A 25,073-nucleotide genomic window follows, 5' to 3' on the forward strand; every position below is an offset into this window, starting at 1 on the left:
TACTGTACCCCGAGATGAAGGACTTATCAGATGGAACTACTGACCTGCCTCTTTCTGTATCCTTTTATTTTTTACTCAGAAGCTCAGCCTAAAGTCAAAGATAATCTAAAGGAGAAGTTCCAGTATGTGTTTGAAGGCATCGCTAAAGCAGGAAACTCAACTCCTCTGGATCAGATCTACACAGAGCTCTACATCACAACGGGAGGGGCTAAAGAGGTCAATGATGAACATGAGGTAAGACAGATTGAAACAGCATCCAGGAAACAAGATGGATCAGAAACAACCATCAGATGTGAAGAGATCTTTAAAGCCCCACCTGGAAGAGACCGACCAATCAGAAGAGTGATGACAATGGGAGTGGCTGGCATTGGGAAAACAGTCTTAACACAGAAGTTCACTCTGGACTGGGCTGAAGACAAAGCCAACCAGGATATACAGTTCATATTTCCCTTCACCTTCAGAGAGCTGAATGGGCTGAAAGAGAAAAAGTTCAGCTTGATGGAACTTGTTCATCACTTCTTCTCTGAAACCAAAGAAGCAGGAATCTGCAGCTTTGATCAGTTCCAGGTCGTCTTCATCTTTGACGGTCTGGACGAGTGTCGACCTCCTCTGGACTTCCACAACACTGAGATCCTGACTGATGTGACAGAGTCCACCTCAGTCAACGTGCTGCTGACCAACCTCATCAGGCGGAAACTGCTTCCCTCTGCTCGCCTCTGGATAACCACACGACCTGGAGCAGCCAATCAGATCCCTCCTGAGTGTGTTGACATGGTGACAGAGGTCAGAGGGTTCACTGACCCACAGAAGGAGGAGTACTTCAGGAAGAGGTTCAGAGATGAGGAGCAGGCCAGCGAGATCATCTCCCACATCAAGACATCACGAAGCCTCCACATCATGTGCCACATCCCAGTCTTCTGCTGGATCACTGCTACAGTTCTGGAGGAGCTGTTGAAGACCAGAGAGGGAGGAGAGCTGCCCAAGACCCTGACTGAGATGTACATCAAGTTCCTAGTGGTTCAACTGAAAAGAGAGAATGTTAGGTATCATGGTAGACCTACATCGGATCAACACTGGAGTCCAGCAACCAGGAAGATGATTGAGTCTCTGGCAAAACTGGCTTTTGAGCAGCTGCATAAAGGAAACCTGATCTTCTATGAATCAGACCTGACAGAGTGTGGCATCGATATCAGAGCAGCCTCAGTGTACTCAGGAGTGTTCACACAGATCTTTAAAGAGGAGGGTGGCCTGTACCAGGACAAGGTGTTCTGCTTCATCCATCTCAGTGTTCAGGAGTTTCTGGCTGCTCTTCATGTCCATCTGACCTTCATCACCTCTGGAATCAATGTGATGTCAGATCAGCAACCAATTTTTTGTTGTTCTTTCAAGTTTGGTAGCAAACCCTTGCTTTTCTACCAGAGTGCTGTGAGCGAGGCCTTACAATGTCCAAACGGACACCTGGACTTGTTCCTCCGTTTCCTCCTGGGTCTTTCACTACCAAACAATCAGAATCTCCTACGTGGCCTGATGGAACAGACAAAAACTGTCTTAAAACCCAGTCAGAAATTAGTCCAGTACATCAAGAAGAAGATTGAACAGACTCCCTCTGCAGAGAGAAGCATCAACCTGTTCCACTGTCTGAATGAACTGGGTGATCGTTCTCTAGTGGAGGAGATCCAACAGTCCCTGAGATCAGGACGTCTCTCTACAGGTAAACTGTCTCCTGCTCAATGGTCGGCTCTGGTCTTCATATTACTGTCATCAGAAGACGATCTGGACGAGTTTGACCTGAAGAAATACTCTGCTTCAGAGGAAGCTCTTCTCAGGCTGCTGCCAGTGGTCAAAGCCTCCAACAGAGCTCTGTAAGTACAGAGATGGATTGGTTTATTTATCATTATATAAAGACACTGATATCTTTCCTTCCTTAATTATTATCACTTCACTGTCATCTCTTCAGACTGAGCAGTTGTAACCTCTCAGAGAGAAGCTGTGAAGCTCTGTCCTCAGTCCTTGGTGCTCAGTCCTCTAGTCTGAGAGAACTGGACCTCAGTAATAATGACCTGCAGGACTCAGGAGTGAAGTTGCTCTCTGCTGGACTGAATAGTCTACACTGTAGACTGGAGACTCTCAGGTCAGGATGCATCAACATTTCTAAAAATGCACCAGCACAAAAACAAATAGGTTTGGTTTTTGTCGAACAAATACCATGAAAAATTCGAGAGAATCTACCATACGTGTCATTTTGTATACTTACAGGTTGTCAGGCTGCATGATCACACAGGAAGGTTGTTCTTCTCTGGACTCAGCTCTAAGCTCCAACCCTTCTCATCTGAGAGAACTGGACCTGAGCTACAACCATCCAGGAGACTCAGGAGTGGAGCTGCTGTCTGCTGGACTGGAGGATCCAAAATGGAAACTGGAGACACTCAGGTATGACACAAATGTCTCACGCCGACCATACTGTTTATAAAAAATAATCTCACAGTTGGTGCAGCAGGTTCATTTGACCCATAGGTATGTACTGTTGTTTGTTTTTCTTGTTTCTTTTTATGACAACATGGAGTGCCTAAATGTTGAGGAAGTACTAATTTTAACCCAGATCAAGTCATAGTCAACCTAAGCCAATAGTCACTGTAATTATAGTTATCATGGTGTTCAAGGTCCAGTAAGCCTACCACAATTTCAGGAAACAGTCATGAGTTGTATCAGAAAGCTGAAAAAGATGACCACCTGTGCTGTTGTTCTGGTCGGAGTTGGCCTGAAAAAATAAAACATGTGTTGTTAGCTGTTCTAAAGCCTCTACCTTCGTTTCAGGTTGGAGCCTCATGGAGTCCAATTTTTGAAACCAGGTCTAGAGAAGTGTAAGTGTGTCTTTAATTTGATTAATAAAGACAAGCAGCACATTCAACCATCTTCAAAAGGTCACATGACTCATTCAGATTGCTGATGTCAACAGTTGTCATCAAACTGTCAATATATGATGATTTGATCGATTTAACAACTGCACTTGTATCTTGTTCTCTCTATCAGATTCTTTGCATCTCCGACCTGATATGGGTACCATCAGCACAAAGCTCAGGCTGTCTGATCCTAAGATGAGTCACCTTACTGTCAGACATGTGGAAGAGGAACAGTCCTATCCTAAAGGTCCAGAGAGGTTTGAGCGGCCTCAGCTGCTGTGTGAGAACGAGCTGACTGGTCGCTGCTACTGGGAGGTCCAGTGTGAAGGTTGGGTCGACGTAACGGTGAGCTACAGAAGACCAAGGAGCGGCAATGCCAGCGACAGATTTGGAGAGAACGACCACTCTTGGAGTCTGAGGTTCTCTGATGGTGTCTACTCCGTCTGTCACGACAGAAGTGAGACACATGTCCCGTCCTCAATTGTGTCCAAGAAAGTAGCAGTGTATGTTGACCATCCTGCTGGGACTTTGTCCTTCTACAGAGTCTCCTCTAACTCACCGATCCACCTCGACACCTTCAACAACACCACCTTTACTGAACCTCTGTATCCTGGGTTTGGACTCTGGTCAGTTGGTTCTTCAGTGTCTCTATAGTTGGGCGTACAAATATCATGGGATTCATGTCATATTAAGAGACTATAAAGACTCAACACTATTACAGCTCTAGAGTTGTGATCACAAAATGACTCAGAGTGCAAATGTGTAATCTCAGTGGTTTTTATTTCAAATGAATCTATCACGGCTACACTGGACTCTGCTACTTCCCTGTTGGTGACAGATCGGAGGCGGTCACCAGGTACGAGTTTCTATCTGAAAGCTGAGGCGGAGGCTATTTTCAAGTAAGAGGCTCAGATTTACGTACAGTCTTTCCCACAACATGAAGGCAACATCACATTCAGACTGTGCACATTTTCTCCCTGTCAGACGGGGACGTTAGATTTGCATTGTTTGTTCCCTTCCTGGTTTTTGTTTAAGTGCTACAACGTACAGTACAAAGCGTTCTCCGGTTTCACCACTGACAGAGAACCATTGCACAGAGAACCCTCAGATTCTGTAGTAGTAGTAGAGCTGGTTAGTCGCTCTGTTGATACACAGTCAAAGTTTACTGGGAAAATAATTACAAATATACAAAAAAGGAATTAAAAGAAAAAAAAATTAAATCAAAAGAAAATCACCAACTGCTGTTTTCCTCTGATACAACTGAATGCATAGGAAACACAAAGCGGTTCATTCAGAAGGCATCGAGTGGTGGAGCAGGTACAGGTTAGAGTTGATCTACCAGGAAACAGCAGTGAATGAGCTTCTTATCGACAACGCCCACAAACAGACTCAAACCAACAATTAATGTCAAGTACTGACGACTTTATTCCTCTGAGCTCCATTGTTTTTGGAAACCATTAAACACTGATGTTTGTGATGCTTGAATCCATTGACATTTCAATAAATCAAACTTCATTTATGTATATTGTCAGTTGCCAATTTATTTTCTGTTCCTTGACTCACTGTTAAATGTAAAATGAATAAAAACTACAGGAAGTCACTGCTTTTCTCTCCAATTAGATCATAAACCTTCAGTATGAACCACCGGCTTGGAGCTGAGGTCAGATAACACTGAGAAACTCACTGACACATCGTTGGTTCGACTCTGCACATTAAGTCTGTTCATGATAGAAAAGAAAAACAGAAAACCATCTGACTGATTCTTTAGGTTTCGGTTTGAATCGAATGATTTGCTTTGTTGGCGCTTGAAGTGCATTTGAACGTCCCAGTGGAGTCGTCCTGGTTTATGCTCCGTTCAACAGCAACATAAACACATAAACAACTGTTATATAAAAAAAATGTCTAGGCCTTAAAAATATGAATAAAATAATACATTTTAGTTATTGAAATCTAATAAAGATGGAGACAGTGTGGACCAAATAAAAACAGACTGTACACAAACCAAGTCTAGTCAACACTGTACCTGCACATGTCCACCTGGACAGGTATCAGTTTATACAGCAGAGAGAGAAAAAAAAATCAAAAAACATTCTGGTCTGTCAGCTGAAGATGTGGAAAAAGATTTTTCAGTTTGTGTTTGAGCCACCAGAAAAACTTTGCTGAGCATCAGATGTCGTCACCGACACTCTGGTATTATTGCAACAGTATTCACATCAGCCAGCAGGGGGAGTAAGAGAGCGTGCTGCTTCAGAAGGTCAGAGGTCACGGGCGCCACATTAGTTCCCTCAGGGAGGAAGTTGTCACAGCAACCTGATTGTTCATCACATTTCATGACTCATTACCTCTGCTGCAAACTGTGCAACGTACGACATCAAACCTGACGGTGAGAGTAAAGGTGGGTCTACTGCTAACGTCAGGAATCAAACCAACTACACACACTGTTTCACTGTAAAACAGTTAGAGAATAACTCACTTACCCATCAAGTAAAACAACACACTACACAACGCTTACTCTGTTCAACATCAACCTGCCACACAAACCAGACTGTGTACACCCACAACAGAAAGCTAATGTACCAACAAGATGCAAACTGTAGCTAATACTAGCTTCAATAAGTGATTCCTGTTCTGTGTTTTTCCACCACATAAAGCTAATGTACCAACAGGATGCCATAGTTGTAGCTAATATTAGCTAAAGATTAATATTATTTATTTACGTACTTTGTGATTAAGAGCTAACATCTGTGTAATATCAATATGCTAGGCGAGCAACACTGTGTACATCCACCACAAAAAGCTACTGCACCAACAAGACGTTAGCTGTTGCTAATGTTAGTTTGAGATTAACCTTATTTACTCCTGTACTTTGTGCTGATGAGTTATTGTCTGCCATGTACCAAGACGATGCTAGCGAGCTAACATTTGTCTGAGGCTCTTCAGTCCATTGTCAGTGGTTCACAACTTGCTGTGTTGTTGAATTCATTTGCGCAGAAACATGGAAGAATCAAAGTTAATTTTTGGTTGAATTTGAGAAACGTTTGATTAATGGTGCAAATTCACATTTTGCATATACTTTTTTTCTTTGCTAACATTTATATCGTTATATAATGATAAGTAACCACTCTCTATGTAGGGTGACCAAGACGCGTTAGAAAAGTTAATTGCTACCACTAGACTAACGTGGTGTTTAATGCTCTGACCAATATAACACATGCGTAAAGCACATGAACACACCAAATTTGGAAGAACGATTTCCCCGTTGGACCATCAGATGAGCATTTGAATGCAGCATTAGCACTGACTTTCTTTTCATAGGTTTGCTGGCCTAAACTGTCTCAGCACTTTCCACTTTTCCTTTCATTTGAATATGAGCCGTGTATTTCCCATATTCTCTGACAACCTTCATCATCTTAACCTTCATGATTTTAGTTAGTTAAACACCGATCACCTTGTGAGTGCAACAAAAACCACAAGTGACAGTTAACTGTTTATATTTCGTCCTTGACCATGTCATTTTCAGCTTTCAAATCGTATCCTCTGTGAACTCAACTGTTTAGTCCTGATGTTATCATGGAAAACTGGCTAAAACCAGCTGTGAAACCGTGACTCACCTATGCTGAACCGTAACATTTCACCTGTGAACGTCTTCTGTGAAACATCCAGATACTTAATTATCTGTCACCAAACTACCACCCTGACCTAAACATCACAAAATAAGTTGTAGACCATTGAGACAGGAAATGGGAAGTTCTGGTTTCATGTCGACCCTCGACTCGCCTCAGGTGACGTTAGCAAGCCGGGAGGTTGAGGTGAATACGATGAATATTGATCATTTCTGACTTTCTCTGGATCTACAACCAGATGTTCTACTTTCCTATTCTGAGCTGCACAGGTAGAGCAGAGGTAATGATTCACCTGCACTCCAGAAACCAGATCACTGTCAGCGATCAGGTTAAGGCAAGAGACTGGTTAATGCGTTGACATGCACTGCAACATTATAATAACTCTATAACTCCAGATAACATGCAGTCTGATCCGTCTCCATGTTTGCTGTCATCTGGCTCTTTGCTCACTTCCAGCTTCCTCCAACAGAAACCAACGATCCCTTTGACCTGTTAGAGTTTCCACTTTGATGATGGTCACGGCTCCTCCAAGTTTCCAATATTTTGGGAGAATCAGATTTCTCAAGTGCATGTAAAGGCAGCGATAAACCGACCATGAAGCAACGCCGAGAGAGAGACGAACGGTCCCCGACCTGCTGGACGTCTGCGCCGCCATTTTCCTTCGATATTTGGTTTCACTGGCATCAACATTTAGTGATAACATTAAATAGTTACTGTGTGGAGTATACTAAGGTGAAGCTTCTCTGAGTCTTACAGCAGTTATCCTGGAGTAGCGCTCGACACCAGACGGCTGCCGCCACTCGACGGGGCGTCGTCCCCCCGAAGAGGAGCAGAGCTCTCCTCTTCGTCGGGGTCTCAGGATAATCTGGTTAACAAGTGGCGATGGGGAGGGGGGGTCGTCTACAGCCTGAGCTCATTGGCCACTTTGGAGGCGATGTTCTTGAAGGCGATGGACGTGCCCGAGATCCTTTTGAAGCGCACGCCGTTGAGCGAGAGTCGGGGCAGTTTACACACCTCCATCTCCCATTGGACCAGGCTGTCCTGCCGGGCGTCGCCGTGCACACAGAACAGCATGTAGCGCTCGCGCTGCTCGTAGTCACAGTTGTTGGCGTCCAGAACCCTCCGGATCTCCTTCATCATGTCCCCCGGCTCCATGGAGGACGTGGTCTTCATGCTCCAGGTGAAGCGCAGGGAGCGAGGCTTGGAGGCTTCCCGTCCTTCCTCTTTGGGTTCACCTGACAAACTCCTGGAGGGAGGAGACCAACAGACAGCAGTCAGACTAGGGAGGTCACAATTACTTGTTTTCACAATTAATCACGGTATTAAACGCCACAATTAATTAATCGTAAAGATTCTTAAATACCGTCGTCACTTTCCAAAAAAGATTATTTTGGAAACACAGAGGCAGATGTGCACAAAAGTTAAGGTAAACGTAAGAAATACTGGTCAATTTACCTAACGTAACATGGTAGAAATTTAAATGTTAGCATCTCATTTGTGATAAAAAACAAACAATTAAAATAAACTTAAACATTTGGTATAGATGACAATTAATGATTTGAATATTTAAAACACTTCCCCTGGAGGAGTAATAATTGGTTACATATGAATAGTAGATACTTAAAATAGTTAGTGTAAAAAATTGTAATGTAATTATCTTTTGACTGTATTTGATTTTACACATTCATGTGTTGTGAATGTGTATGTTGTGAAATTAATTAATGCGTAATAATTGTGATTTCTCTGACAATAATCGTACAAAGAAAATCTATAATTGTGACATCCCCAAGTCAGACTAAAGCACATGGAGAAGACTGGAGGTCGTTTGCTGCTCCACATCTGAGGTTTCTGACAAGCACTGAAGAAAAAGTCCCTGTAGCGCCTGTTCACAGTAACAGGGACACTGGAGCTGTGTCCTGATTCAGGCGCCACGTCACAGAGTCGTACATGGACCGTCCCAATTCAAAGGCTCCTTCAGATGTGTCCGTCTTTTCTTTCGCAACACTGTAAAAACTCAAAATCTTTCCAAGAATATTTGTCTTATTTCTAGTCAAAATGTCATTTCTAGCCAAAACAAACCTCATTAAACCTAAAATAAGTACTATATATATATACTACAGTACATACATAGTTATACATAAAAAAGTAGCTTGTTCACTTTTTACTTCTTTCAAGCATATTTTCACTTGAAATAAGTAGAAAAATATGATTGAAGTTTTTCTTTCTTATTACAAGCACAAAAAACTTCCTTTCACTGGCAGATTTTTCTACTTATTTTAAATGAAAAATATCTAAAAACAAGTTAATATTTAGGTGATGAGTCTTATTTTAAGTGGAAAGAGATTAGTTTTGACTAGAAATGAGACATTTTGACAAGAAATAAGACAAATATTCTTGGAAAGATTTTGAGTTTTTGGGATATTTGGGTATTTAGGATCTTCAAGGATCCAACAGGAGGATCCTTGAAGATCCTAAATATCCCAAATATCCCAAGATCCATTGATGTAGTGAAAATAATTTGGCACCAATCAACAGAGAACCTGTAGATCACACTGGTAAGGTAAGTAAATGTTGGGTTTCAGCTCTGTTCAACAGCTAATGGTCCAACGGTTAAAACCCAGAACCTTAAAACCTCAAGTCTTTAGCTGATGTGGATTTGCAGTTCCTGTTGCCTAGCAATATCGACAACACATAACGTTTTTCCACTAAAACTGGAGGTTATAGGGACCTTGACTTTAACGGTTCTACATGTCGACTGTTCTCCGCCAGCGTTGTTTGCTTTCATTACAAGCATGCAAAGGATCTTGGGATATTTAGGGCAATGAAGGATCCACCTGTTAAAGGGATAGTTCACCCAAAATTGAAATTTCACTCATTATCTACTCACCCTCATTTGGACTAAGGGCTGGGAGAAGTTTCAGAGTCCTCCGTGGCTTCTCTGAGTTACAGGGGGTCTCGGCGTAGCAGTGCATGTCCATATGATGGTTGCAAATGGATACCAACTGTCTTCGTAACAAAAAGACACACCAAAAAACATCCAAATACCTCCATGCTGCTCGTATGTAATGTCCGTCTTGTATTGAAGCCCTGAAATGCGAAATTGTTCCGAAAAAATTAAATAAGTCTATATTTCAAGCTTGTTTTGTAGCGGAAGCTTCTCGAAGCTCCTCTTCCCAGTTCGTCAAATTTGGACGAACCGGGAAGCTTGAAATATAGACTTATTTAATTTTTTCGGGACAATTTTGCATTTCGGGGCTTCAATACAAGACGGACATTACATACGAGCAGCATGGAGGTATTTGGATGTTTTTTGGTGTGTCTTTTTGTTACGAAGACAGTTGGTATCCATTTGCAACTGTTATATGGACATGCACTGCTACGCCGAGACCCCCTGTAACTCAGAGAAGCCACGGAGGACTCTGAAACTTCTCCCAGCCCTTAGTCCACATGAGGGGGAGGAGATAATGAGTGAAATTTCAATTTTGGGTGAACTATCCCTTTAAATACTTAGTAACCAGGAAGAGCAGGATCCATCTGAAGGAGCCTTCAAACCAGGACAGTCTTGTTCTGTGATGCCTCTGAAGGAAGTGGCCCTACAGCTTTTGTGAAACAACATCACCCAACAACCGTCAACACCGATTGGTTCTAAAGAGTCAAGGAGTCTGGACTGACCTTCGTACGAACTTGGAGGTGATCTTTCCGATGAGGGAGGTGGAGGTGCCGCGCTGAGCGGAGGCGGCGGCGTGCTGCGACAGGCTGGGCGAGGCCGGCGGCCCGTTGTACGTGGCCGGCCGGCGGTCCCGGAGCTGAGCGCCGTGGAAGGTGGAGCGGCTGGAGGAGCCGCGGGGGAAACGGGTCCGGTCCGGCGTGGCGCTGCTGCTGCTGCTGGTGACGCTGAAGGCTGACGGCGAGGAAGGAGGCTGCTGGGGGGAGCTGGGGGAGGGAGGTTGATACAGGAGGATTATTTATAGAGCCGCAACAATTAATGGATTAATCAAACATTAATTGTCAACTATTTTGATAATCTAATAATCAGTTTGAGTAGTTTTTTTAAGAAAAAAAGTCCAAATTCTCTGATTCCAGCTTCTTCAATGTGAATATTTCTGGTTTCTTTGTTCCTGTATGACAATAAACTGAGTCTCTCTTTGGTTTGTGGACAAAACAAAACATTTGAGGACCTCGTCTGGTGGTTTGGGAAACACTGGTTGATGCTTTTCAACATTTTCTACCATTTTATTGACCAAACAACTGATCGATGAATCGTTTAAATAATCGACAGATTAATCAATAACGAAAACAACAGTTAGTTGCAGCCCTAATTATTTGTTTATCAACACGGCGGATGAAGGCGCAACCTGACTGTAGTAAGGCTGGCGCCTTTTAACAGTTTGACCAGTTGTCATGGTTATCTTGAAGTTTACTCCATGGATCTGGTTTACTCAAAGCAGCGTTAGCTAGCGATGTTGTTGGCGTACTACTACAGTTTATCACCTAGTGATAAAAGTGTGTGTTTTATAACGGAAAAAAATTTATTAATAAAAAAAATGGAGGATCAAGATTTAATATACCAATGCGTTTCGCTTACAGCTTCATCAGGCTCATACTGAGCACAGTGGCTTAAATAGGAAACAGCAACAATTTACCGAACAACAAAAAGAATACATATAATACATACATTGGGTGATTTCCAATTCCCCCCTTAGCCCTAGCCCTTGGCCCTACCCCTTCGTTTTGCGCGCTCACGTGAAGTGGTAGGGGTGTCCCGATTCTGGTTTAAATGAGAGTTAGGGGGAAGTGGTAGGGGCAACCTCCGTCGTCATCCCGGGGGAAAAAAATGATCGCTAATTAACTTACCCACAGGTTTTTAGAGGTTTACCGCCGGGTAGTTACATATACAGGAGATAAATGTTGGTCTCATTGATGAAATCTAACAATTGTGGTGGTCTCATTAGTTTGTTTGAATTAAAAGTGAAGCTTCATGTGTGTATTGGACAGAGGAGCAGCGCTGCCTGGGGCTCTGTAGCCTACGTACATAAAACACACAGTCGGTTATCGGTTAAAAACAATATTCAAAATGTGCATTCCTACCTACAACTGTGTAACAGCCATCATGTTCAGGACAAATTTAATCTGAGCTTGCTTTCCATTACTATGTTACCTTGTCTTCAGTCACTATCGTTTAATTGCTGCAATTGAATTGTGGCCATATCTAGCTTTATCACCATTCAAGCCACACATTATATTGCTCACATTAATCTCCAATGTACTATTTTCTCTCTTGTTTGAGTTAAAAGGGGTGCGAGTACAACAAGACGTGATCTTGCTGCTGTCTTTCTGCAGCCAACATAACGTTGTAGAACGCCGGCGGGGCTCCACTGGCTGACAGTAGACTGGTAATCCCTCTATAGAGACGTAAAACGATGCTGCTGCGAGGAGACGAGTCGTGTTCAGTGATCACCTCTGATACTCTGCGTTGTCGTCGATGGGGGGCAGGCTGGACTTCATGGGATGTCCCGACGCCGACATGGACTTGACGTGGCGGGGGCGCGCGGAGGAGACGGCGGCCCCTGGTGACGGGGACGGGGACGCTGCAGGTACCTCAGGTAGACTGAGACAGAGACAGATGGACAGACAGACAGACAGACAGGTTAGTGGTCTGTTGAATCAGAATGAGATCAATCACTCCTCTTCCTCTTCTCACCTGTTGTCCTTCCCGTTGGGCAGAGCCACCGAGTGGCGGTCGGCGCTCGTCCTCTCATAAACATACGTGTTCCTCCGAGTCATGCTCTGTGACACAAAGACAAGTCAAATAGCTGCAACAACAGCAGCACAACAACCTGATGACTGAGCTTTCACTGCAGTGTTACCAGGTTCGCCCAGAAGGTGGTGCTACAGGAGATCTGCTACACTGCAAAAACTCAAACTCAAAATCTTTCCAAGAATATTTGTCTTATTTCTTGTCAAAATGTCTCATTTCTAGTCAAAACGAATCTCTTTGCACTTAAAATAAGACTCATCACCTAGAAATCAACTTGTTTTTAGACAGTTTTCACTCGTTTCAAACTAATTTTCAATTGAAATAAGTAGAAAAATCTGCCAGTGAAAGCACGTTTTTTGTGCTTGTAATAAGAAAGAAAAACTTGCTCCACTGTCAGATTTTTCTACTAATTTTAAGTGGAAATTTTGCTTGAAAAATTTACAAAGTGTCTAAAAACAAGCTACTTTTTAAATGTGATGAGTCTTATTTTAAGTATAATTAGATTTATTTTGACTAGAAATGGCATTTTGACTAGAAATAAGACAAACATTCTTGGTAAGATTTTGAATTTTTGCAGTGTAACAACAAACAGCCTTCTGTTTGACCTTTGACCCTGGTTCACACCGGCCTACTGTGACAGGACTTCAGATTTCACACCTGTCTGGTCTTTTATTTTGGAGTTTTGATCCACGAGAAGTTCTAAAAAACCACCTCAGTGTAGTTTCCCAGGTTTGAAGAGACAGTTCAACATTTAGTCAGATCCTCCTCTCACCATAATCCCTATAGTCATAGCAGTAGGTTCATCACCTTTAATTATCGGTGCATGTTGTTTTGAGATGGGCGGGGCAGAGACGTGAGCTGCTCAGTGAACACAATGGAGGTGAACGGTATAGGTCCCCTGTCCCTCATCAAACTCATCAAATACACAATCCAACAACTCCACAGCGCTCTGGTGGACAAGTTGTGACCTGCACATTCACCACGCTATGAGATAATAACGTAATATTATGTAACATTACGACACATGAAGCAAATACTCAGAACTACTTTCTCTTCTGAAATCCCTCCGCCCAGCAGCCGTGTCTGGAATGTAGTTCCGGCTGCATTTCCCTCTACAACAACTCTGTCTGGTAACGTTGTGTTATTATCTCATAGCGTGGTGAATGTGCAGGTCACAACTTGTCCACCAGAGCGCTGTGGAGTTGTTGGATTGTGTATTTGATGAGTTTGATGAGGATCTGACTAAATGTTGAACTGTCCCTTTGATAGAAACTTCTACCTTTATTGTGAAGGAGCTGTATGTATGTGTGTATTATATCTCACCCCTGAGGACGTAGCTGACTTCCTGCGGTCTGGAGCTCCCACCGGGGAGGCGGGACTTTCCCTCCTGTCGCTCTCCACGCTGTTGGCATGGGAACGCTTGGTGTAGGAGACGGGCGGCGGGATGGACGGCGCCACTGAGACACACAAAAAAAAGACGACAATAAAGAGAGTCCAATGATCGATCCTGAACTCGGGTTAGGGGTGAGGTTCGACGGCTCATTCGCTCACTCACCGTGGTCGCTGAAGCGCCGCTGCTTCTGATTGGTCGGAGCGTTGCGAGAGTGGGCGGGCGACTGGCTGGAGCCGTTGATGTCGCTGCAGGGTCGTGACCTTTGACCCAGGTTACCGCTGGACAGCGACTCAGTGCCTTCAAACTGTGGACAGAGTCATAACGGAGGATGTGACGACTACTCGTTTTCACAGTTTATCGCCGTTTGAAACGTCACAATTATTTAATCGTAAAGTTTCCTGAATACCGCAACTCTTTGTAACAACTTTGTAACTTATACATTTTTTGTAGATGACAAATAATGACTTGAATATTTGAAACATTTCCCCCCGGGGATTATGTCAATAGATACTTAAAATATTCTGAATATATTGGATTTTACACATTCATAGGGTTGTGAAATTAATTAACGCATAATAATCGTGATAATTGTAAAATCATTTCTCTGACAATAATCCCGGAAAATCCATAATCGTGACATTCCTGTAAATGTCTGGTTTTCATTGTTTTTTAAGCATGTATTTAAATTGATGCTTGGTGCTTTGCACAGAATACTACAGTACTTGGTTGAGTTTGATGTCATTCTCTAGTGGCTGTGACGCGCACAAACATTTTATAATATAATATAATATAATATAATATAATATAATATAATACCTTTTCAACCACTACTGTATCAGTCTTGGCCTTTGTTTTAGACTTATTTTAAAGTTGTATCTATTTATTCTGTGTATTTATTGCTATTTTATCTATTTTGTCATATTGTTTAGTCTGGTATCGAGAATTTCCTTTGGGATCTATAAAGTTTATTCAATTCAGTTCAATTCATTCAAAACAGATGGAGCAGAAATGCCGCAAAATGCTGAAGCACAAGTGTAGCTTTACACATGAACTGCAGAAGCTGACACATATGTTTCGGTGTCTAATTATTAGATACCGAATTACATTATTTATTTATTTATTTATCTGTGCAGTAAGACTTGTAAAGAGAGCTATTATTTTGTTACAAGCTGATTTTCTAGTAGGGAACTACAGAAGACGCATTATATCTATCATTATTTCTTTTCAATGATTTTCAAGTTTTTTTTTTAAGCTACCGATGAGATGTGTCAAAGATAAATTATTTTAGGCGTGATGAAGCATGTTGATTAACGTCTGAGAAGTTTGAATTTGTGTCTTTGGTTATAGAGAGTTATTATTTTGTTATATAACTGAATTTTCTACTCATACATGATAGGAGGCATACTTTAAATATATAAAAATTAAAAGGCACTGTATGATCTAAGTATGTCATGGCAGAGACTGACCTCATATTATATTCTACAGTATATATTATATATTCTATATTTACCTCGGCCGGCCTCTTCCCCAGCAGCAGGTACGTGGCCATCACCTCGTTGTACTTCTGTCCGTCCAGCGCCTTCACCACCTCGTCCTGAGGGAAGCCCATCGTCCCCATCAGCTCTGATTGGTCAGAAAACACACTCGGCTTTAACTGATTGGTGCAGAAACCAGACTGAATCATGGGAAATGGGATTGAGGTCGGTTTGCTGCTCTGACCGATGCGTTCGAGGTCACTGAAGTCCTGCTCCAGTTCGCTGAACGGCTTCAGCTCCTCGTTGTCGTAGCCGGCGTTCATCCAGCGATCCTTCATGACTTGCTGAGAAACAAACAGAAAGAAAGAAAGAAAGAAAGAAAATGAATCAGTCTGACCTACAGTAGCTTTTAAAGGACTGCAGTCTGATTTCCGTACCATAGAGCAACCTCTAATTAATCTTAAATTAACATTTAATCCAAAAAAGACAAAATATATGATATTCACAAGATTGCTTTCATCCTTTCCATTACACGGTGGTATCTCAACTGTTGACGGGAATCAAATTATAAATATTATTTGGTTAGACGACAAATTGTCTTTTAAAACTCATATTTCCGAACTGACCAAGAAGCTTAAAGGAAAAATATCTTTCTTTTATCGTAATAGAGCTTGTCTGACAATGAAATGTAGAAAAGAACTTGTTCAGGCCATTTTTTTTAATCTGCACTCGATTACGGCTACTATCAAATGGCCTGAATGTGGATTATGACTTTGATTGTATTTGTATATTGTATAATTGTGTGTTTTTGTAATCAGAGCTTCATTGAAAAAGAGAGCTCGCTCCCTGAATAAATAAAGGTGAAATGAAAAAAAACAACAACTTTTGATTGATTGGTTTTGTTGCTACTGAAGCTCACACACAGTCTGCTTTCACTCAGTTACTGCAACATCCCAGGCTTTTATTGTGAAGCAGCAACAGGAAGTGATGCTGCGTTCAAGACAACTCGTAAGTAACCGACAAGTCAGAACTCCCACTCGGAAATTTCTGGCTTGCGACATCGTAGCGTTCACAGAAGAGGTTAACTCAGAGGAGAAAGGAGTTTGCAATAAAAAACTATTCCGGAGTATTCATCAGCATCAGGGTGTCAATAATGACTGAATTTCATTTTTTGGTGAACTATTCCTTTAATGGTACAAAAAAAACAACCTTGTAATTCCCTGTTCCCTGTTCAATGAATTTCAACTCAAAGCTTGTTTTTGTTTTGTGAGTTGTCTTGTACGCAGCATTGGTCACAACAATATCCACAATGATTAACAAGGCTTTAAGTCGCAGGTTCGATTCCCTGGGCCCCGTGTGTGTGTGTCACCTGCAGGCTGCCTCGTTTCCCCGGGTTCAGCACCAGCAGCTTCTTCAGCAGGTTTTCACAGTCGGTCGACATGTAGAAGGGAATCCGGTACTTTCCCCTGAGAACACGCTCCCTCAGCTCCTGCACAATCGCACACACACGCACGCACACGCACACACACACACACACACACACACACACAAGTACAGTGTGTTTGAATGAATGAATGAATTTATGTTGAACATGTCTAAAATAAGAAAAATAAAAAAAACACAAATATATAAACGCACACACATATCATATTGGTCAATCGCTGTTTGGTCAAGTGCTGTTTTATTTTAAAAATTAACAATCGGTCAAATAATGTCAAGTTAAAGTTAGTTTGTCTTGATAACATCTATCTACTGCATTTTTATATGGATATATATTCCATATCCATATCAATATATATATCCTACTACATAAATATCTACATAAACACATTATATATTATAACCACATCTAATATAACAATAGGCCTATGTATATACATGACATAAATATCCATATCAACTGATTCTATCCCATTTATGTTTAGTAATTAATTTTCATTCCTCATCTTCCATATATCTATTTTGAAATATTTCTCTATACCTCTTTTAAATATATGTTTGTACTTTGCTTTATCTCTTGGTCCAGACTGTTCCACAGAGTCACATGCTTTTCACTGTTGTTCTTACTTTCTGTGAATATTCTCCGGATATTTTGTGGCAGTAGATTATTTCTTGCTTCGTATTTTATCTGTGCTGTTTTGAATTTGACCAAATCCACAGATTTCAATGAGCTTGAGTTTATAAATAGTAGATTCATGTGTTCTCTGCATCCTGCTTTGTTTATGTGCAGTAGTAGATCATTATGACCCTGATGATCCTGAGTTTCAACACATAGGTTAGGGTTTTTCCTCCAGATGTGAACAGCTGTTGGCTCTACTACGGTGACATCATGACAACAAACAGCTGCTCTACCTTGAGGTTCTGTCCGTCGAACGGCAGCGAGCCGCTGACCAACGTGTAGAGAATCACGCCCAGACTCCAGACGTCCACCTCCGGCCCGTCGTACTTCTTCCCCTGCAGGACGACACGGTGCCTACATTACCCAGAAGCCCACTGTGCTCTCACGCTAACAGTGAATCTGGACTAAATGTTAAAGGGATAGTTCAACATTTTGTCAAATTGGCCCATTGCCATAATCCCTATAGTCATAGCAGTAGGTTCGTTACCTTTAATTGTCGGTGCAAGCTATTTTTAGAACGGTGGAGCAGAGCCGTGAGCTGCTCAGAGCTACACTACGGAGGCTCATGGGATTTCTTGGTTTCCCTCATCAAACTCATCAAATACACAATCCAACAACTCCACAACGCTCTGGTGGACAAGTTGTGACCTGCACATTCACCACGCTATGAGATAATAACACAACGTTACCAGACAGAGTTGTTTTAGAGGGAAATGCAGAGACTGTTGATGAAAAACTGTCCCTGAAGGCAACACGCATCAGCGGTTTTGCATGAATTTCCCTCTACAACAACTCTGTCTCCCTCCTCTGTTGCTCACCCTGAGGTTTCTCCGATTTTTCCCTGTTAAAAGGATTTTCCATGGAGTTTTTCCTCAGTCGATGTGAGGGTCTAAGGACAGAGGATGTTGTTACGATGCCAAGTAAAGCCCTTTGAGACAAACTGTTTGTAAAAACGGGCTATACAAATAAAATTGCCTTGCCTTGCCTTGCCTAACGTTCTGTTATTATCTCATAGCGTGGTGAATAAAAATACAATTAAAGGTAACAAACCTACTGCTATGACTATAGGGATTATGGCAATGGGCCAATTTGCCAAAATGTTGAACTATCCCTTTAAATGTTGTTATGTATTGTAGGTATGTGGGCGGGGCCGAGCGCTCACCTGGAAGAGCTCCGGAGCAGCGTACGGAGGCGAGCCGCAGAACGTGTCCAACTTGCTGCCCATGGTGAACTCGTTGCTGAAGCCGAAGTCGGCGATTTTAATGTTCATGTCGGCGTCGAGGAGCAGGTTCTCCGCCTGAGAGACAGGAAACCAGACGGTGGACAAACACACAGAGAGAGAGAGACGTACAGAAGACATGTAGTCCATGTGTGTGTGTGTGTGTGTGTGTGTGTACCTTGAGGTCTCTGTGTACGATCCTCTTCTGGTGACAATACTCCACCGCCGACACAATCTGACACAGGAAGAAGAAGCAGAATAGGTCACCAGCAGCAGCAGCAGCAGCAGCAGCAGTGTAGTTCATGTTTTGTCCTGAAGGTGGCAGCAGAGGAAACCCTGCAGTAGAGCAGTGGCTCTGTGTACGGTGGCCGTCAGAGGACAAACCACAGCCACTTCATCAGAGTTTAACAGCAGCAGCTCTGTTAGCCGCTACGCTAATAGACCGCTAATGAAACTGATCCATTATATTAGCGGTGACTAATTGACCCAGTGGGTGAGTGGGGGGAGATGGGGTTGTGGTCTGGTCCTCTACATGGAGGCTGAGACAACACATCCTGCGGTGGTTCCTGTGGCCAAAGATCCTCTATTTACCAAGACACCCCATGAGCAGCTGCTCCAATGGTAGAAACGGTGACACTTCCTGTCTCTCTAAATGGGCGTGGCCAACCGCCCCCCCCCCCCCCCCACCTCGTCTGTGAACGTGTGTGTGGATTTATAAAATTTGTAGGTAGATGAAAGTGAGATATTTATATTTTCTTATGATAACATTAAATATTTACACTACTAACAGTAATATTTAGCATGATGAAAAGCATGGGAGTTCGTGGCCGTTTGTTTGACGTTGCCTAGGAGATCTGTGCCAAATCTGGCGAGAGTGTGTCGTAGAGACAGAGACAGGTCTTGAACAAAGTGGATTTTCTCCTGATGTGTCCGTCTGAAAATTGCCATTTTGGTGTCAAACTGTTCAGAAGAGATGTGGCTTGTGAAAAATGAGTCAAAAATTTACTTCAGTGACTGTGGGGAGAAAGACCCGACCATAATCGGTGTTCACGTTAAATTTTCCCATTGGAGTCAATACACTCTATGCTGCCGCTAGTCTCCTAAAAAGCCCGTGCAGAAACCCACGTGACATGTATACAGGAAGCTGACTCGTCATGGGGGTCTTGTTTTATAAACCGTCTTCGGTGTGGCGGCTCCACCACAGACCGGACACCTGAGCCCCGGTCCAGGTCCAAACCCAAACAACACGGAGCAGCTGCTCAGGGAAACATCTGGAGGCTGAGAGCTCCTCATGTTTTGTAGCATTCATTCTTTACACCAATGGTTCTCAAAGTGGGAGGGTTCATGTGGGTCCCCAAATTTTTCTTTAAATTTTACCACTTTTTTCTAGATTTTTTTTCCTTTTATTTTTGAGAATTTTTTACCACTTATTTATTAAAAATTATTATTATTGTTCTACCTTTTTTTTTTTTTTTTTTCAAATTCTAACCACTTTTTATATTGTTATTGTTGTTTTACCTTTTTGTTCTTTTTTTTTTTAAATTTTACCACTTTTTCTAGAATTTGTTTGAGAAATTTTACCAGTTTCTTCTAGAATTAAAAGTTTTCTTTTTTGAGATGTGTTTCAACTTTTTTGGAGAAATTGTACCACTTTTTTTCCCCAGAAATTTCTCTATAATCCTTCCAAAACATCCACGCCTAATTTGAACGTACATTGACTAAATAAATATTGTGTATTTCTGGTGTTTGCTTCAAAATGTTGTCCAATGGGGGTCCACGGTCTAATTTAGGGTCCTTGATGTAACAACTGGCTTACGCTACACACAAAACAGTGTGTTTTTAGCCTCTGTCATCCTGATAGCTGAGAATAACAACTGTCAGATGTTGTCCCCCCTCTATTAAATATGAAAGGAGGACGTGTCTGTTCTGATTATACAAGTCAATGGTCCTAAAATGTGTGTTTCTCTTCTACCGAGTGACCAATCATGTACGATTCATTGATCCTTTGGTGGGACCATGAACGCACCACGCTGAGGACCGATACTCACCTGGCGGAACTTGGCTCTGGCCTCCTTCTCCTTCATTCGTCCGTGAGCGACCAGGTAGTCGAAGACCTCACCTGGAACAGACACAGACGGGTGTGAGGCGACGGAGCCGAAGGGGGAAGGAAACCGATCAGACAGGTGAGCCGGTCTTACCTCCGCTGGCGTACTCCATCACCAGGTACAGAGTCTTCTCCGTCTCTATCACCTCAAACAGCTTCACTGGAAAGCAACAGAGGGAGCATAAAGCTGCTGCCAAATACTGAGCTCTAATGATGCTAAATACTGAACTTAGTGCTGCTAAATACTGAGCCTAGTGCTGCTACATACTGATCCTCAATTATGCAAAATACTGAGCTCGAGAGTTGCTAAATACTGAGCCCTGGTGTTGCCAAATAATGAGCCTAATGTAAATACTGACCCCTAATGATGCTAAATACAGAGCCTAGTGCTGCTTAATAATGAGCCCTAATTGGGCTATATACTGAACCGTGGTACTGCCACATAATGAGCCTAATGTTGTAAATACTGAGCCTTAATGAGGCTAAATACTGAGCCCTAGTGCTGCTAAATACTGACACCTAAATGCTGCTAAACACTGGGCTTAATTCTGCCAAATACTGTGCCCTAATGATGCTAAATAATGAGTCTACTGCTGCTACATACTGAACCCTAGTGCTGCTAAATAATGAGCTTAATGCTGCTAAATGCTGATCCCTAATGATGCTGAGTACTGAGCATAATGCTGCTCAATACTGAGTCTAATACTGCCAAATACTGAGCCTAGTGCTGCTAAATAGTGAGCTGAATAGCGGGTATAGACTCACCGATATTGGGGTGGTTGAGGATCTTCATCACACTGACTTCCCTGAAGAGCTGAAAGCATAAAGTCGATCAGTGACGTTAACGTTTCACCATCAATGAACGCTATAGGCTAAAAGCTAAAGGCTAATAGTTCCCCCCCGTTTCCACTGTTTATGCTAAGCTAGGCTAACATAGCGGACAGAGATGACAGGTGAGAGTCTTGACCTCGAGGTGACACGTCCGTCCCTGATTGGCTCAGACAGAGGAGAGGACGTACCTTCTGCAGGCTGGTCGGGTTCAGCTGCGTTTTATCAATGATCTTGATGGCGACCTGCAGCGAAAACACACACACACACACACACACACACTGATCAATACCTCACACTGATCGCATTGAACTCCAGATCTCAACAAACTCATGATTATAGATTTTCTTGGTACGATTATTGTCAGATAAATAATCACTGTACCACAATTATCACGATTATTATGCATTAATTAATTTCACAACACTATGAATGTGTAAAATCAAATATAGTCAAAAATATAATTACATTTCTCATTGATTACACAAAATATTTCAACTATCTATTAATATAGGACCAATTATTAATCCCCCAAAGGATGGTGTTTGAAATATTCAGGTCATAAATTGTCATATATACCAAACATTTACGTTTATTTTAATAGTTTTTTGTTTTGTTTTGTTTAAATTACAAATAGCACGCTAACATTTAAATCCCTACCAATTACATGTAATTACATGTTAGTTAAAGACCAGAATCTGTGCAATTTTGGTGTACATATGGTTCCTACATCATCTTTTTTGGAAAGTAACGCCGGTATTTAGGAATCTTTACGTTTAATTAATTAATTGTGGAGTTTAATACAGTACCACGATTAATTGTGAAAACAAGTAATTAATGGTGACATCCCTACAACAAACACTTTTCCACAGAAATAAGAAACCATCTTCTCGTTGGTCAGTTCAGGTATGTGAACAAAGTAAAAAGAGGAAATAAAATGAAAATGATTAAAATCCCTTTTTCAAGATAAACTTTATCTAGTTTATTGTATCGGAGCTGCAGGTGAATAAATATCTGTTATGTTCAATGGTTTCTACTTGAAACATGAGTACAGGTCTCTTCGTTATGTGATCTCAGCTTCTCTTCATCTCTGAGTTTCTTCCTCCTTCATCTCATCACAGCTCGGCGTCTCCAGGGAGGAGCGGAGCAGCTGATTGGACGGCTCTGACTTCTCCTCTCAGAATAAAAAAGAGGTCTTAAAATAAGTGTAAACCGTCACACATCGTCATCATTCAGCCAATCGGCTCTCGGAGCTGCCGACCGACGCGTGCAGCAGCATCAATAATTCATCGTCCACGGTTACGTCACAGGTTCAAACCCATTTAACCCAACGACGCTCTGAGTGTGTGTTAAAAAAAACAAAAAACACACACATACACACACACATGACGTTTCACTCTGCAGCTCCTCTCCTGGAAACTTTCCTCCGAATTCACCCCCAAAAATCCCTAAAAATAGCCTAATAATTTCCAAGAAAGTCCGAGAGCAAGTTATAAAGGAAAAAAAAGAAGTCTGGTCCTTAATTCCGGTCTGAACAGAGTTTCCTAGTCTGTCAACAAAGAGTCTTTATTCTTGATCAGATGAAAAATGTCATGACTTTGTTTTATTCATTTTTATTTAATTTTAGTTTTATTTATCGGATCGACAGAGCAGCAGTCGGACGAATCCACATCAACGTTTTTGTTATTTCATCCTCACAAGCTTCAATATAATGGAGCGGAGGTTTTATTATTAATTTGACCTCTTTTTGGGAAATATCTTCATAACAATCATCAGCCAATCAGGAGCCATGTTTTAAAGGGATAGTTCAACATTTTGTCAAATTGGCCCACTGCCATAATCCCTATAGTCATAGCAGTAGGTTTGTTACCTTTAATTGTCGGTGCAAGCTATTTTTAGAACAGCGGAGCAGAGCCGTGAGCTGCTCAGAGCTACGCTACGGAGGCTCATGGGATTTCTTGGTTTCCCTCATCAAACTCATCAAATACACAATCCAACAACTCCACAACGCTCTGGTGGACAAGTTGTGACCTGCACATTCACCACGCTATGAGATAATAACACAACGTTACCAGACAGAGTTGTTTTAGAGGGAAATTCATGCAAAACCGCTGATGCGCGTTGCCTTCAGGGACAGTTTTTCATCAAGCAGTCTCTGTATTTCCCTCTAAAACAACTCTGTCTGGTAACGTTGTGTTATTATCTCATAGCGTGGTGAATGTGCAGGTCACAACTTGTCCACCAGAGCGTTGTGGACTTGTTGGATTGTGTATTTGATGAGTTTGATGAGGGAAACCAAGCTCGCGGCTCTGCTCCGCCGTTCTAAAAATAGTTTGCACCAACAATTAAATGTAACGAACCTACTGCTATGACTATAGGGATTATGGTAATGAGCCAATTTCCCAAAGTGTTGAACTATCCCTTTAAGAAATTTACAGGAAATAAACAAAAACATACAGAACCCATGAGCCAAAGTTTCTGCTGCCATAACAACCAGTTCAGGACGATACTCAATTAGCTGTTAGCGTGTACGGAGGCTAAGTGGCTAACTTCCTGTTTGGGGGCGGGGCCTGTTCTCACCTCTCGGCCTGTCAGCGTGTGTCGGGCCAGTTTGACCTTGGCGAAGTTTCCCTTGCCGATGGTCTTCAGCAGGCGGTAGTTGCCGACGTGCGGCTGCTCGTCGGCGGCGTTGGTGTGACTCGGCCGCAGACTGTGGCGGCTCGAGGACTTGGTGGGCGGAGCCGGCGGCTCGGGAAGCTTCGGCTGAAACGAGACAGAAACATCTGATCACTTTCCTGAAGCTGAATCAACAGGTTGAATCTTCTAGAGCAGTGGTTCTCAACCTTTAGTACATCAAGGACCCCTAAATTGAGACAAATTAGACCATGGACCCCCATTGGACCAAATTTAGAAAGACCAGTAAAGACCAGAAATACACAAATATTAGTTCTGAGACTAAAGACATTACTTTTTTATACATTTAAATTAGGGCCAATGGCGTGCATTTTTGGAAATATTATAGAGAAATCTCTGGAAAAAAGTGGTCCAAGTTCTCCAAAAACATTTAAACATTTCTAGGAAGAAGTGGTAAAAATTCTCAAAAAAAAAAGAGTAAAAAACAAAAAAGTAAAAATTTTCTCGAAAAAAAAAAAGGGAAAATTTCTCATAAAAAATGTTCAAAATGAAAAATAAAAAAGTAAAAATTTCTAGAAAAGAGCGGTAACATTTCTAAAACAAAAAAGTAAAAAAAAAACTTCTAGAAGAAGTAGTAAAATTAAAAAAAAAAAAACTTCTAGAAAAAAGTGGTAAAGTTTCAAGAAAAAATCGGGGACCCCCTTCAAATCTCTCAAGGACCCCTAGGGGTCCCCGGACCCCACGTTGAGAACCACTGTTCTAGAGGAGTCGTTGTGAGATGACGACTCGATGATCTTCAGGTGATTTATGTAACAGAAACCTGAGCGTCTCAGCAACGACTCAGCAACAACTGAGCTTCAGGCCGCCGGCGTCACGGCAACTGGAGCCGACTGAAACCATAGAAACCAGTTTGACAGCGTCTGAGCCCCGAGACAAACACTGCACTGTTTCACCACCAGCACCGGCCAAAATCACCTTAACCTACCTCTGGTATTCTGGTCACCACTGACCCGTTTTCAG

The 25,073-nt window shown here is 42.1% G+C and overlaps 2 protein-coding genes across 2 annotated transcripts in view; one reads left to right on the forward strand and one right to left on the reverse strand.

Annotated features, from left to right (window-relative positions):
- Positions 1-30: 30 nt before the first annotated feature.
- Positions 31-4,420, forward strand: LOC146992424 (protein NLRC3-like). The gene is made up of 5 exons (XM_085790568.1): positions 31-1,862; positions 1,958-2,131; positions 2,257-2,430; positions 2,815-2,861; positions 3,031-4,420. The coding sequence occupies exons 1-5, from the start codon at positions 31-33 to the stop codon at positions 3,552-3,554; spliced, it is 2,751 nt and encodes a 916-aa protein (XP_085646694.1). The 3' UTR covers positions 3,555-4,420.
- LOC146992425 (serine/threonine-protein kinase MARK1-like) overlaps positions 3,923-25,073 on the reverse strand; it is a 29,539-nt gene continuing 8,388 nt past the window's right edge. The window contains exons 2-18 of the mRNA XM_085786495.1: positions 24,000-24,182; positions 21,611-21,664; positions 21,357-21,405; positions 20,686-20,751; positions 20,536-20,606; positions 18,666-18,722; positions 18,431-18,565; positions 17,502-17,603; positions 16,519-16,638; positions 15,394-15,493; positions 15,185-15,297; positions 13,837-13,978; positions 13,605-13,738; positions 12,225-12,310; positions 11,982-12,131; positions 10,196-10,456; positions 3,923-7,769 (exon numbers count right to left, since the gene is read on the reverse strand). Coding sequence (XP_085642621.1) covers positions 7,424-7,769; positions 10,196-10,456; positions 11,982-12,131; positions 12,225-12,310; positions 13,605-13,738; positions 13,837-13,978; positions 15,185-15,297; positions 15,394-15,493; positions 16,519-16,638; positions 17,502-17,603; positions 18,431-18,565; positions 18,666-18,722; positions 20,536-20,606; positions 20,686-20,751; positions 21,357-21,405; positions 21,611-21,664; positions 24,000-24,182 — 2,169 coding nt within the window. The 3' untranslated portion in view covers positions 3,923-7,423. The remainder of the gene's footprint in view (positions 7,770-10,195; positions 10,457-11,981; positions 12,132-12,224; positions 12,311-13,604; positions 13,739-13,836; positions 13,979-15,184; positions 15,298-15,393; positions 15,494-16,518; positions 16,639-17,501; positions 17,604-18,430; positions 18,566-18,665; positions 18,723-20,535; positions 20,607-20,685; positions 20,752-21,356; positions 21,406-21,610; positions 21,665-23,999; positions 24,183-25,073) is intronic.

The sequence above is a fragment of the Trachurus japonicus genome, chromosome 1 (assembly GCF_045865225.1).
Source record: "Trachurus japonicus isolate A0001 chromosome 1, Traja_1.0".
Taxonomy (NCBI): domain Eukaryota; kingdom Metazoa; phylum Chordata; class Actinopteri; order Carangiformes; family Carangidae; genus Trachurus; species Trachurus japonicus.